Below are 14,762 nucleotides of genomic sequence, written 5' to 3'. Positions count from 1 at the left end.
CTCAAGTCTGATATGGTTGTGGCCAGGAGGTTCTTTAGGTCTCATGGTGGCCTGAATTGACTGTAGAGTAGATGAGGCCCAAGGATGAGTACCAAATGATTGATAGATGATCAGATTCTAACCAAATGACAGATAGTAAGATTCTAAGTGCATACACAGAAAAGACCAATGGTGTCCTTGACACCAGGAGAGCAGAAATGTCAAGGAGAGAGTAGACAGCAGTGGTGAATGCCTCAGAAGTTGAACAAGGGAAACATCTGGCAATGAGTTCTTCTTAGAAGAAGATGTGACTTGCTACTTCTTACAAGAAGAGGACAAAGCTCAAGTTGTAAGAGGGAAGCAATGCTTGAGAAATGCCAAGAAGAGAACAGCAGTGGCAAAGGCCCCTGAGGGACAATGGGAACATTTGGTAACGAGTCTTTCTTAAAAAGAGATATCACTTTGAAGAGAGGGCAAAGCTCTGAATTTTTTATAACTGCAGGCCTGGAATCTGTTATTGCAAGAGAGGTGCATATTTCAAGAAAAGTGAAATTAAGCCAAAGACATGGTGATTTCCATGTCTCACTTTTGGTCCAAGAATGTGGAGAGTTTGTTTGTTTTGTTTTGTTTCTTCTTCTGAATTTTCCAAAATAACCTGCCCAGCTAAGACTGACTTGTTAATGGTCCAGGATTAGCTCTCTTCACATTTAATTTACATCAGGCATGTGTAAAGGTATTAAAATAATATTTATTATGATAGGAAAATAAAATCTGTCCTGATATAATTTTGGTTGCTCAAATTATATAGGCAAATCCAGGCAAGCTGTCTATCTCCCTTGCTAGTCTCCCTTGGGTGAAACGGTGTGAGGTGGCTTTGCACTTGTTGGGTCAATTTCCATGCATAAATCTAGCTCTTAAAAATGTTGGGATGCCAAGGAGGAGGGACCTTCTAGGGCTGTACTTTGCAAACTGTAAAGTAAGCTTGGAAAACACCAGAGGATGCTCCAGGTAGCAAGAAATGGTATGTTTTGCCAAACTTTTATTTCATTTATTTCTTTTCATTTCTGTAACAGCTGAGGAGGGTCTAGATTTGGGAGAGAGATGGGGAGAGAGGAGAGGAAGGGAAGGGAGGGGAGGGGAGAGGACTAGATCATGGTTTTGCTTGTTTCTTTAACATCTTTAAAAGATGTCCAAGGATACTATTCTCCACAAACCTCCTTCCTAGTCTAGATTTCTCTCCTGTTTTCTAACTGCCAAAGTGTATTTTTGCTGTAGGAAATGTTTCTGAAACAGTACCATAAAGTGGCAGGTATAAAAGCCATGAAAGAAAGCTATTAATAGCAAACAAGCTGTTTCTGTAATTTATAAAGAAAAGTTAAAGCATACTACATGTTAACAAGCAATAGAGGAATTCTTTTGATGCCCATGTAAATAAGCAATCATATCTGAAGAAACAAGGCTTTTTAACAGCAGCAGTACTATGAGGTACATTTATTTCATGGTTGGCAATTAAATAGATATGGTAAGTCTCTACCCTCCCCACATAAAAAGACTGGCTGGCAGGGCTCTGTAGCAAGACAGAGTGTTTTCATTGGCTTGAACAACTAGTGCTGTGGTTCTCAACCTGTGGGTGTCACTCCTTTGGGTGTCAAATGACCCTTTCATAGGGTCATATATGAGATATTTACAGTATGATTTGTAACAGTAGCAAAATTACATGTTATGTAGTAGCAATGAAAATGAAGTTATAAAATAGCAATGAAATAATTTTATACTTGTGGGTCACTGTCCCCTGAGGAGCTGTATTAAAGGGTCACAGAATTAGGAGAGCTGAGAGCCACTGGCCTAGGGCCTCTGTACACCATAGCCTGATGGTTTGCTTTAGAAACAGCTGTTTGAACTGTCCTAGCTAATCAGTTCTGTTCTGGATATTTGAGTGTTGGTTTCTTCTAGGATATATATTGAGCACAGTTTCCTCTAAACCAAGAGCTAGTGAGTTAGCTGTCTGTCTGTTTTACTTATTTGTAAACATCCTTGTACAACACGAGAACTTTCTTAGATATTAGGAGGCATTAAACAAGGATGATGTAAGGAAGATGAACCGTCAGAACGACCTGATGAGAAGTGTGCGGGAGTTGCTTACATTTCTCCAACTCTTGACTGTACTGTCTATCTTTCCACTGTCAGTCAATTAGCAGAGCAATGGAGAGGCTAGGGATGCCGTCCTTCCACATTTCCATGCCCTCTTCCTTTTCATCTCTACAAAAGTAAGAAGTAGGTGGTGCTGGGTAGATCTAACAATCTGGGCAGAGCTAGTGAAGTGGGTGGTGCTAGTAGGACTGGGCTGATCAGAGGTGCTGAGCTCAGCTGGTTGTCCAGAGAGGAGTGCAGAGTCTGTGTCCCATCCTTCTTTCTATCTCAGCTTCCTTTTCTCTGCTAGGTGTATAAAGATGGCAGGATCATGGCAAAGTGAGAGGCAAGACTCTTATTGTGATTGTTGCTCTGTTAGTCTATGTGCGAGTTGAGGAAGGCCCTAGCTGGTCTCTTTTAGCTCCTCTTCTATGCTTGGTACAGGCTCCCAAAGCAGGAGTTGCTGTGGTGAGTCCTGTGTGAGTCCTGTGGTGGTTCCTCCAGGACATGTTTTATTGAACTCATGGACAGTGTTCAAAGCTGTGAACGAGTCTTGAGATCAGCAACAGAGTGTGTAAACAGTGGGGAAAGTGTGTGTCCTCCATGTTGAGCAGTAGTGATAGAGAGGAATGCGGTTTTCTTTGAATTTTAGGTTCTTGACTCCAAGACTATAACGAGACACAGGGTACCCCCTGCTGCATTGGTGGCCCACCTGAAGGAATAATTTGTATATTACAATCTCCTGTTAGGTAGATTCTATATTTATTCCAAATGTTTATAGTGATAATAAAATATAACTACATGATATTACTGTAAGAAATTATTATTCTTTGGAAAAAGCTAAAATAGTATATATACAGAATGGTTATTGGGGTGCCAATAAAAGCTTTAGAAACTGATTATATATTCCTTCTAATACTTTCTAACTAAGATTTTTTTTCTACTTAGCATAAATGATTGTAACCAGAAAGCATATTGGTTCTGGAATTTCACATATTAAAAAATGCAGTATCGTCATAAAGATTAATACTATTTCCATATGCCCCAAGTTCACCAATGCCAGTAGATGTAATTAAGGCAGAGGTATAGGACAGATAGACTGGCCATGACTGGAAGCATTCTAAAGCAGTTACTGGATCCTCTTGGCTTAGCACTTCCTTCAGTATGGTACTGCCTATGTGGTGCCTGGAGGTGTCCCAGCATCAGCCTCAACTGATCATGGTACCAAGACTTCAGCTCAGCCACCACTTCCTTTGTTGAGTAGACCGGAATCAGGCAGGCAGTCTGATTGCACACAAACATGAGAGTGACTTATCACCTAGAGTAAGATTTCTGCTTGTTATCTCTCTGAACATAGTCTAGACTATATTTTCTAATATTTGGATAGTAAGTACAGATATTCTTTATGGATCATAGCATAAATTCCCTCTACTTCATATGTCAAAGACCTCTACACTTGGGTGTAAGCTATTTCTTTAGAATGCTTAGTAATGTACTTGAAGTACCTTTCCTATAGGAGGTCCTTCAAGCCTCCACATAGAGTAAATGATTCACAACACTAAGCTGACTTCCAGCTCTCCTGGAGTGGTACGTGTTCTCCACCTTTCCAATCACTCCCTCCCTGGGAAATGAGATGACCATACAAATTCCTGATCTTTAAAATTCTCCTTTTAGGATCCACCTACTTCTGTTTCCCTGGGACTACGAATGGAAGAGATGATTTTCAACTTGGCAGACACACATCTATTTTTCAATGACCTAGAAGTAAGTTGTAATTTTTTTTAAGAACATATCTGAAAATAAGTGATTGGTTCTGAAAGAATGATTGGATATTGCTCCTTTTAAACCCATATTTGGAATATTGAGACAAAGTGGTTATAGTGCAAGGTACTTCCTCTTCATGCTACTTAAAGCCGGACCATACATTATTAAAGTTTGATGACAGGATTCCTAAGTATCAAGCATGACTCTCAGAAGATTTATAAGTCTTGGATTCCTAAACACCATTGAGATATATGTCCTTAAACACTGGCAGGTGTTTTGCAACCATCTGCACTGTGCACTGTCCCTACCAATCTCTGCCTGTGCTTTTCTGTTCAATCTAATTGGAGATTGTTTGCATCATGCACTGTGCACCGTCCCTACCAATCTCTGCCTGTGCTTTTCTGTTCAGTCTAATTGGAGATTGTTTGCATCAGGCCTTTGCTGTTTGGACTGCTAGGACTCTCAAGTCTTAGCTGCAGCTCATTTTATTGGGGAAAATGTCTCTAAGCTGTCTAGCTGACTGTGAATGAAGGCAACAGACAGGATTGTCGTTAGTTACGTCCCAAACAAAGAAGGGCATTGTTCTTACCTATCTCCATCACGACAAAACATGACCATAACCTTGCTGCCTGCCTCTTTCACAGGACAGTTGTTTATTTAACTCTCACAGCTAAGCAAGCTTGTAGCAAGGCCGCCAACAGGCATTAATCATCAAGTTGTTGCTTTGCTAGGTTTTATGAACGTATGTTATTTCAGACAGGAGAAGAATCTCAAAGATTCAAATAGAACTTTTTACTGATCAAAGTTAATTGGCAGCAATTGGCCTTTAAATATTTCCTGATGTTTCCCTTCTCAAAATCAAGCAAAATGCACCTTATTTAATAGAGGAGCCAAAATCACTTGGAAAAGCCAGCGTGCGACAGAACTTAAATGCGGTTTGTTCAACATCTGTCCCGTGTTTTGATTTCTTTTCATCCACAGTGAAACAACTCACAGGCGAATTGGCAACTTCCAGTGCAATAAAATGATTTAAATGTACTTGTTTTTTTTTTCTCTTTCCTTGGAGATATATTTATTTTTATATTTCAAAGTAAAATGCGATTTTTAATTTTCACATTCTTGAGTGTTTGCTTTCCCCAAGGGAATGACATGGAAAGCATTGTGATTTCACATGGGGGAAATTCCCTCTGAGTGACAACTTCAGAATTACCTTTATAAAGTCTTCATAATCAACACTTATTTTCAAAACCTGTTCTTGATTTGTGGCCATATTGTATTTTCTGAGAGGGCAACACAAAAACTCCATATTTTACCAGCCTGTTAAAATTCTCTACCCAGATTTCCATCTCTCTCTAAGGACACTGGCAAGGCTGGTTGTTTTCTGCTGAATGGAACCTTGTTCCTCGTGCTGCTGCTTGCTGGTGTTCGCACATCTATCAAGACAAGGCTTTGCTATTGATTCAAAATTCTGGCTTGTGAAAAGTGCCAAATGGTGTGACAAAAGTGGGAAGTTAAGCAAAGTAATCTTTTATGATAAGATTTATGGTTTTTTATGAAAGCTTCCAAACTCGGTTTTGATTTAATACAGATATTTTTCTTTGTTTAATTTACATTATTTCCACTGAAGAATGGAGGTAGATTGAAATGGCAGTCAAATATCTTAAAAGTACACACTCAAAGTTCTAATTTAAGGATGTGAGTATTGAAAAAAAATTTTTTTTAATGATCTTTGAAGCTGGTGAAGTGGCAGAATCTACTCTTGCATGTGCATTATTTCTTACCAGAAGAACAGAAGAGAATGAATATGTAATTCAACCACATTCATAAAATAATAATGAAAATATTTTCTAGTTCCAGGCCTGATGCAAGTAGCTTTTTTTTTCAGTTATTTTATTCAAGAGTAATATGTAGCTGTGAAAGATTCAGTTAGCCCATCCTTGGACATTATTTTCTCTAGATTTGTATATCATTTTAGGATAAATCAGTTCTTATACTTATGCACCTTAGCTTTTACATGTTTTTTAACTCAGCAAACCTGGCACTAGTCATGGCAAACAAATTTCTTTGACTATAAAAAGTAAAAATTATTCCCTTGGCATTACTCTTAAGAAAACCAAAATGACCTTCTCAGGCAGCAGTAATGGGCAATGCCTGACTTCACACACATGTTATAGTATAGCAACATGGGCATTTTATAGACTTAAACTACAGGGTTTAGTGTCTGGCCTTCTGTGACGTGAGATTTTAAGGAGTCGGACAAGCTCTTGCTGGGCCTGTACTCTGCTGATTGACATTTGCCTGTACTTCCTTCTGACACCTTAGCTTTCTGCCAGCTGCCCCTCTGCACGTTCTGCTCAGCTCATAGTTGATCAATAAGACAAAATTCAGGGAACTTCCAGTGACATAGATTGTACCCCAGAGTATGTACACACAGTAACCACTAAGGTATGATTTAAAAGATTTAGGGTACAACTTTTAAAGGAATTCAGAAATATCAGGAACCCTAAAGAGTAACATACTTAACACTATTTAGTTCCAAAGTCTTGCCACCTCAGTGGCTTTTTTAGTTAAAATGTTAAAATTCACATTAATTCCATTGTTGTATCATGAAAATAAGTTTGAAAGCAAAGTTTTGTGTCTTTGTATTGTTAAAAATGTCAGATGTTTAAGGAACAAGAATGATAGGGGGACCTAACTATCGTGGGATATAAAATTTTCCCCGGCAGAGGCAGACTGAAACACTAGTTACAAAGCATACTTGTAACTTCCTGATTCCTAGACAGACAGACATATCACTTTACAGAAAGTCCCCGCATGCAATCTGATGGTGTGTATATGGAAGTCATTCTTTTTTTTTTTTGTAAATGACACTATAGAACCAGAGTGTTTCTCAGCTTCTTTAGAATGTATGACTTTCTAACAGTACAGAGAAAAAAGTTCTCTCTGTTGAATTTTTATTCAAAGACCATTTGCAGACAGGGACAAGAACAGCGATAGGGGATCTAAGCTGCACCCTGTGGGTTCATCTGCTGGAACTTTCCGCATTTAAAAGGAAATATATGGTGCAGATACTGATGTCTAAATAGAAACGAGGCATTCAGTTTGTTTTGAGCTTTCTCTTGGGGCTGTGTAATATCATGGTAGCTGCCATGCTAATGCGTGGACTCAATATGGTGGCCCTCAGAAGTAGGCAGGAACAGGCTTCATGTGTTACCCCTGGAGAGAGGAAGGCTGGGTGATGGGAACCTGCCCCAACATCTGTGGAAACAGCACGTGAGGTCTTTACCTACACTAGTCACTAGCTCCCTAATATGCTGTTTAGTTGGGTATCCTGGTTCCAAATTTTGTTAATCTGACATAGGCCAGTTTTCTCTAAGGAGAGGGAACTTAATTGAGAAAATTCCTCCAGAAGATTGCTCCATGGGCAAGTCTGTGAAGCCTTTCCTTGATTAGTGAGTGACATGGGAAAGCGCATCTCATGGGAGGTGGCACCACCATTGGGCAGGTGGTCCTGAGTAAGATAACAAAGCAGATTAAACCGGCCTTGGAGAGCAAGGCTATAAGGAGCATTGCTCCATGGCCTCTGCTTCAGTTCCTGTCTTGACTTCCGTCGGTCAGGATAGAGTATGATCTGAGATCTGTAAGTTGAAATAAATTCTCTCTCCCCCAAGATTCTGTTGGTCATGGTAATTATAACAGCAATAGAACCCTAAGACAGATGTGTCAGTCCGTTGACTTTCTGCTGTACACATACCTAGTACAAACACTTCGACTCCTGTCTAGGTCAGTTGTCTACTTTTCAAAAATACCTATACTTATAATCCTTGCTGTTACCTTCTTTTTAAAATAAAGAACAGAGGCTCTGGCCTCACTAGGGTCTGGGATTGATGAATCAGAGATCAGTGTGAGGAACTTGTAGACCGTGCCTGATGACACCAGAGGGTACCAGATTTGTTTTCTAAAGGTGTGTGTGTGTACCTTGGTTTAAGTCAGCCTTTACATGTGGTATACGTTTTATTATTCTAAAGCTTCAGTTATTTGACAATTATCTTACTATACTTATTTAGACATTTATTTTTATCTGGGAAAAATATCTATCTTCAAACTGTCAGTCATGGAGTATTGAGTAACTGCAAATGGTGCCTGCAGCCCTGGCCTAGAGTGTGCCTCCAAAGCGTGGGACGTTGGATTCAGAAGCTGACTTCTTTAGTTTGAGAAGTATGATTCACCTAGAAAGTACTTTTTCCCCTATAAATAGAAGCTCTGGGACCCAGCAACAAGCTTTGTGGATGCTGGAAGCCTTGGATTTTTAGCAAGCAGGGAATGGACTTCTTGGATACCAATGAGGAAGACATGTAGAAAAGAGCCAAGCTGGTTTCTGCATTTAGTTACTCTCATGAGCCCAAGGTAACTGAAGATAAATGTGTGGACCAGCCAAGAGTTACATGCCAAACATAAATGTCCCACTGCATTGCACATACACAACTTGACATTTTCAACTCTGTATGTAGCTTTTGGTGTCTGCAGATAAATATAAGGAACTACATTATTCTAACTCTGTTAACACCCTTCCTGATAGCCCTGTACACGTTGATGATTGAGTGCCAGGTGATGGTGGAATACCCCATTAATCCCAACACTCAGGAGGCAGAGGCAAGCAGATCTCTGACTTTAAGGCCAGCCTCATCTGCAGAGTGAGTTCCAGGACAGCCAGGCCTACACAAAGAACCCCTGTCTGAAACACAAACAAACAAACAAAGAGTAAGTTTTCTTAAGTTGAATTCATCTGCGTTGTCAGAACAAAACCCTGATTCTTGACTCCTTCCCCAGCAAGATCACTTGGTCTTGTCTATGTCCCTAGTTTAGAGTAACAGAAACCCTCTTAGTTCAGGGGAGGACAAGTTTCATCAGCAACAGATGATTGGTAACACAATGAGTTATATTGAATTTGTTTTACCTGTATTACAACTAATGAACAACAAAGGGCTTTTATGTTATCCATTATTCTTACTAAAATATTATTTTATTGTTCTTATGTATTTATAATTTCTCATAAGGTTGTCTTTATTTTATCTAAAATTTAAAATAGACATATAATGCTTTATTCAAATGCTTCAATAATTTGATGTTTAGCAAAAAGTTAAGAGTCAGCATGAACAGTGGTCAACATAAGAACATTTATTGGGCTGAAGATACAGAGTGCTTGCCTGACATATGTGAGTCTAAGTTCTAGCTCCAGCACTGCACAGAAAGAATGAACTAGAACATAGGAGCCCTGTGGGAGGGATAACCAGGAAGTGAACTGGGAAACAGTCGCAATGGTCAAGTGGGGAATCATTCTGAGAGAGAAATGGCGAGTGTGGTGGCCCTGTGGTAGGAATGAGACAAGCCAACCATGCAGCTAGGACAGACATGCACAGTGCACAAGGGCCTGATAGATTGTGATTGCACTGGGAAGCCATTGGTGTCCTTTAAACATGGACTGAATGGAATAGCATCATACTGAGAGAGAGAGAGAGAGAGAGAGAGAGAGAGAGAGAGAGAGAGAGAGAGAGAGAGAGAGAGAGAGAGAGAGAGAGAGAGAGAGAGGGAGAGAGAGAGGGAGGGAGAGAATTAACCTTCCTATCAAGTGGAGAGTGAATGCTGAGCACAGTGGAACCAAATTCCAAATGTTTGCAGCCACAGGGAATGGTTACCAGAGCTGAGGCTGTCACAGTTCTGACCCAGTTGAGCATCACAGGATTCACAGTGCGTCTTGGTAGAAGTGCTAGTGGAGAGGAGACAGAGTCTCCAAGAGTCTCCAAGGACTACTGGGGTTTCTGTTTGTTTCTGTTAACCTGAGTCTTAATAGTGTCGATCCATATCTGAGGAAGATGAAGAGTAGGTCTGCATGGCAGGAAGGGTGCATGGGGTGGAGGAGTTATGTGTTCTACAGTGAGCACAGGAAGTTTAGTGATCTAGTCAGCACCTATGTGAAGAAGTGGCAGAGAAACATACAGGTTTAGATCTCAGTAGAGAGAGGCAAATTTGAAAGTATAGTTTGAAAAATGATAAAAATCATGAGAACCAGGTGGTATATCCCATGGGAAATGGAGTGTAAATTGAGAGAGATGCCAAGGACTGAGTTTTAGGCACCCTGCCAGCTAGAAATAGGAGCTCTAAAGAAAACTGAAAGGACTAGCCAGTGAGATAGACAGGAACATACGGCCTGTACAAAAGACCCGTGGAATCAGGATTCATGAACTTTCAAGAATAGGGGGTGTTACTATGTTATATGGTGCCTGGGATGTAAGATGAACAGAGTGGTCCTGGGATGTTGGCTGCTGGTGAATCTGATAAGCAGCATTTCAGTGAAGCAGGAAGATAGGAGCCTGACCTGAAAGGTATAGGAGAGGAAGATAAGAAGGCTGAGAGTTTCCATGGAAACAAGATGCAGACATGGTAGCATGGGGGTTTGTTGGGGGCATAACATCAAGAGATGCTTTTGTCTTTGAGTGTGTTTATGTGGTTTCCATGTTGGTAGATAGCTATGTATATGTATGCACATGAATGTGAAGACCAGAGGTTGATACAAGAATTTTCCTCAGTCATTCTCTTTCTTATATACTGGAGCAAGGTCTCTCACTCATCAATTCAGCTAGTCTAGACAGCAAACCTTCCAATGGTGGTTCTTTCTCTGACACTCACATGCTTAGGCTATAGGTGAACCATCCTGCTCAGTACCTACTAAGGGTACTGAGGGCCTGCCTCTGTTTTCACAGTTGTGTGCCCAGTGCTTTTACCCATTGATTCACCTCCCCATCCTCCAACCTAGGTGTTAAGTAGAAAATAGAAACACACTTGGGTGCTTGTAGGAATGATTCAAGTGAAAGGGAAACACATAGGACAGAGCAAGGGAATGGAGGAATGTGTCCAGAACACAAGTCCCCGGCTGATCATAGGAAAGGAACAGTTCAAGTCCCACAGATAAAGCCGGGGCAGGAGTTGGCAAAGGGAGGAGGTCTTTCTTGCTATAGAAATTTTTAGTACAGCATTCTGTGATTTTTATATCTGTGTCCTTCTCTATAGTCCAGTTAGAAGTCCCCTAAAGCCAGAGACAATTGACTGTCTACTTGAACCTTGAGCTACTACCCAAGAGCCATTACAGAGAAGGCTCTCTTTATAGTCCTTGTTTTCTTCCAATTTTTTTTCACATTGGTTTAGAGTGAGGTCTAGTCATGTCTGTGTGATACCAGGAACTCGTGGTGTCAGGTATGTTAGGCAAACACTCTATAGTTTAACCACATCCTTAGCCCAGCACCTTTCTTCTTATAATATGAAAATCCAAATTCTAAAAGCAAATGTAGGTTCATCACAATCTTAAAAGCAGTTAACATTATCCAAAATTGTAAACTTTGAAATTATCCTTTGAAAAGTCGTATCACAAAATTTCACTGTCAAAACATAATTTATTTAGAAAGAGGTATGACATCAAATGATAATTACCATGGTTCTAGTTTAGGATTTAAAAAAATGAATGTATGCATATAAATATAAAAGGATTTCATTCATTAAAATATGAGAGATAATAATTTCTGTAATAACTGATTTGTTTCTGGATAGTGGAATGACAGATTATTTGCTTTTTAAATTTTATTTTCTGTAGTTAATATTTTTCTTATTAACACAGTGGTACAAATTAATAGAACCCACTTGATAGTTTCACACATACATACAGAAAACATATTCATCTGTTCTTGGTTTGATGCCACCTTCTCCCCTGACCCTGCAACATTTACTATGAAATTCCTCCCTTTCCTTGCTACAGCCTGTAAACTTACAGTTTTAGAGGTGCAGATCTTGAATTCACCCATCCTGTACCTACCCTTCCCAGCTGTCAGACCGGGTGGTGATACACTTCTCAGGGTCCCCATGAGTGCTGTGTGAGTTAGTTACCACCTGTGAATCACATGCAGTGGGCCTTGGCACATAGGAAGCACTGGCAGGCTCATCAGTGCTATTGTTGTCTATTGCTTGTTTTCATGAAGAATATTGTTAAGCTTGAGAAAAGAGAAACATAAGTTATTATTGAAGAAGGACCTAGAAACGAAGTGTGTGCACTATAAATGCTTTGTTGCCCAGAAAGCTCATGTAGAATTTCAAAGAAGCCATACCAGATATACCAAAAACATTACCAATGGTTGGTCTGCAAGTACCACTTATTCTAGACACATCATTGAGTCCTTCTCTTGCTCATGGGAAGGATTGTGTCTTGCATCTGTCATGACTTGCATGAGGGAACTATTGGCAATTAAATAGCCTCTGCACCTGGGTTTATCACTGTGATGAAGATCTTGTCTTCATGACCAAGGCTGTGAGGTTCTTTGTTTGGACTGAAAAGTTTTATGTGTTGTCTTCAGAATTCATGCCTTGAAGGATGGCTTTTGGAACTTGTTGGAAGTACTACAGCTGGATGAAGGGCCTTGTGGTATGAAACTCTTTAGTCAGGCAGAGAGCCCTCCAGGTGGATGTAGTGCCAGGACAGCAGTCCCGATGGGCTGGTTGGCTCAAGGATAGCAGGCCAAGTGGGATGACTGACTCAAGCTGCATATGAGATGGGCAGGAGGACATCCGACGTCAGGGAGTGCCTTCTCAGGTCAATGAAATTACATGGATTGATTCTCTATCAAAACCATGAGTGCAACTTTTGCAGTGTCTGCAGATTACATATGTGGATGATTGAAGTGGGGTGGATTTGCTCGAAATCACTTGGTTAGGTAAATGGAAAGCTGAAGTAAGAGCTCAGGGATTTTTTGAGTAGCTTTATTCTGGACTTGCACACATCTGTCCCTGAACCTGGCTGTCATCTTGAGCACAGTATGAAGTGAATGAATGACCTCTCAGTGCTGCCACAAGATGACGACATAGAAAAGAACCCCAGTTCTGGATGCTACTTCTTCCCACATGGCTTTGGAAGCTACGCTTGCTTCTTATTGTGACTTTCAAGTCTACAAACCAAAGTTTCTCATGCAATCTCATGTCTATTTTGAAATTACTGGGAGACAGCTCAGTGGACAGACACATATACATTCCCATTGTTGAATATAGAGAAACATTATTTTACCACTCTGCAATACTGATAAAGAGGTGCTTCACTTTAACTGGTCTTTGCTCCATTCTAAACATCAGCTGGGCATTGAGAAAATTAAATACATCCAATATGCAGGACCATGAAAACATTGTATACTTTTGACTTTACTCATTGGTGGAATAAAATGTCTGATAAAATTAAGGGAAAGGAGGGCTTTTCATTTAGCTCACAGTTGACAGCCCAGTCCATCTTTGCAGTGGTGGTAAAGCATGGGAGCTTGAGTTGCCCATCACATTGTATCTGCCGTCAGGGAGCAAAGGGAAATGAATGCTGGGTGCTTAGCTTGCTTCTCTATATTCAGTCTACGATGTTAGTCCATGGAAAGATGTCACCCACATTTAGGGTCTTTTCACCTCAAGTACCCAGGCTGCAACTCTTCCATAGAGCTGCTCAGAAGTGCATCTTCTAGGTGATTCTCAATGCTGTCAAGCTGGCAATGGAAATTAACCAGTACACTTAATGAGCTCCATTTCAAGAGTTGGCTAAGAGAACACAGGCACTACTGTGTCATGTCTGGCCTAAAGGAGCCCACATGCTGGGTGGAGACAGAGGGAAAGGGACATCATCACATGTGATGGGAACAGTGGAGAAGGCAATGTGTGGGAGATTGTGGGCCCAGTCAGGTTGAGAGGGTAGAGAAGTGACCTCTCTAGAAAATGACCCAGCATGAGGGCATGGGTTTGGAGATCAGGGCTTGAGAGGGTACAGAGCATGGAGAAAAAGAGAAGGTTCTAGGCAGGGCTTTTGGAAAGCAGACATCATGTGAGCCAAGGGTGATTATTATAGAACTTTTCATAAGTATGGAGGTAAATTATAAGGTTAAAAGGATCAGTAACCTAAGTGGGATGTCACCAGGTTTACCTCAGTGATGAGTGAAAGCAAAGGAAGCTGGAGAGCTCTTCTGAAGTCAGCTGTAGCTATTCCTAGTGGTTAGGAATCCTAACTAACTTCCAGACTGACTGAGCAATGACATAGACCTCAAAAGATGGAGCTAACCATGGAGGGAAGATCCTGAATTCAAGTTAGAAGCATTGGATATGCACTCTGTGCTCCTGACATGTTCAGCAAGCAAGATGGCACAGACATCTCAGGCAGCATGTCCCAGAGACAGCACAGTTCAGGGAAAAGGATAGTTACCTCAGGGAAAGGTGCCTGTCCGCAATGTTAGCTTGGCAACAGAGAATCAGAGATTCAGAAGATCCCTGCTTCAGGAAATTAAATTACAAGGTAAGCCAAACAGCTCACTGGTCACTCTAATCAATTAGTGTCAATTAGTCTACAAGACTGTAGCTAAGCTTCACTCTCCTAGGCCATGCTTGTGCTTCTGTCATGTGGGACCACCAAAGGTGGAGTGCACAGTCTGAAGACACAGAGAGGTATAGCCAGGTGTGGCACTGCATCCCCACCGTGTGGCATTCCCACTGTGTCTGACAGGGATAAAGGACACCAGGAATGAATTGGAGTTAGGCGGTCCTGGCTGGGCTGCTGACACCAAAGTACTCTTGTCAATGAGAGTAGTCCTTGGGGACAATGATGATTTTTCAGTAGTGGGCTCCACCAAGACTGGTTTGTTTTAGAATTGTCCAGTTAGTGTCTAGAACCTTTCATTCTTATGGGAGGTAAATCACCATCATCATTGGGGAGCACCAGTTTTTTGGAAAACCTAGTTAAACTCTGCTGCCCTAGGGAGTTGGAGTAATAGAAAAATGAATTCTCTCTCTCTCTCTCTCTCTCTCTCTCTCTCTCTCTCTCTCTCTCT

General features: G+C 40.9%; 1 protein-coding gene across 15 annotated transcripts in view; it reads left to right on the top strand.

Annotated features, from left to right (window-relative positions):
• The window catches only part of Eya1 (EYA transcriptional coactivator and phosphatase 1), a 311,134-nt gene that overhangs the window by 262,289 nt on the left and 34,083 nt on the right, over nt 1-14,762 (top strand). For all 15 annotated transcript variants that reach the window (XM_031366906.1, XM_031366904.1, XM_031366911.1 and 12 more), the window contains one exon: nt 3,784-3,873. In XM_031366906.1, coding sequence (XP_031222766.1) covers nt 3,784-3,873 — 90 coding nt within the window. The remainder of the gene's footprint in view (nt 1-3,783; nt 3,874-14,762) is intronic.

Source organism: Mastomys coucha, unplaced genomic scaffold (assembly GCF_008632895.1).
Source record: "Mastomys coucha isolate ucsf_1 unplaced genomic scaffold, UCSF_Mcou_1 pScaffold14, whole genome shotgun sequence".
In the NCBI taxonomy this organism is placed as follows: Eukaryota; Metazoa; Chordata; class Mammalia; order Rodentia; family Muridae; genus Mastomys; species Mastomys coucha.
Note: the sequence above shows the minus strand (reverse complement) of the source record. Positions and strands in the feature narration are given on the sequence as shown.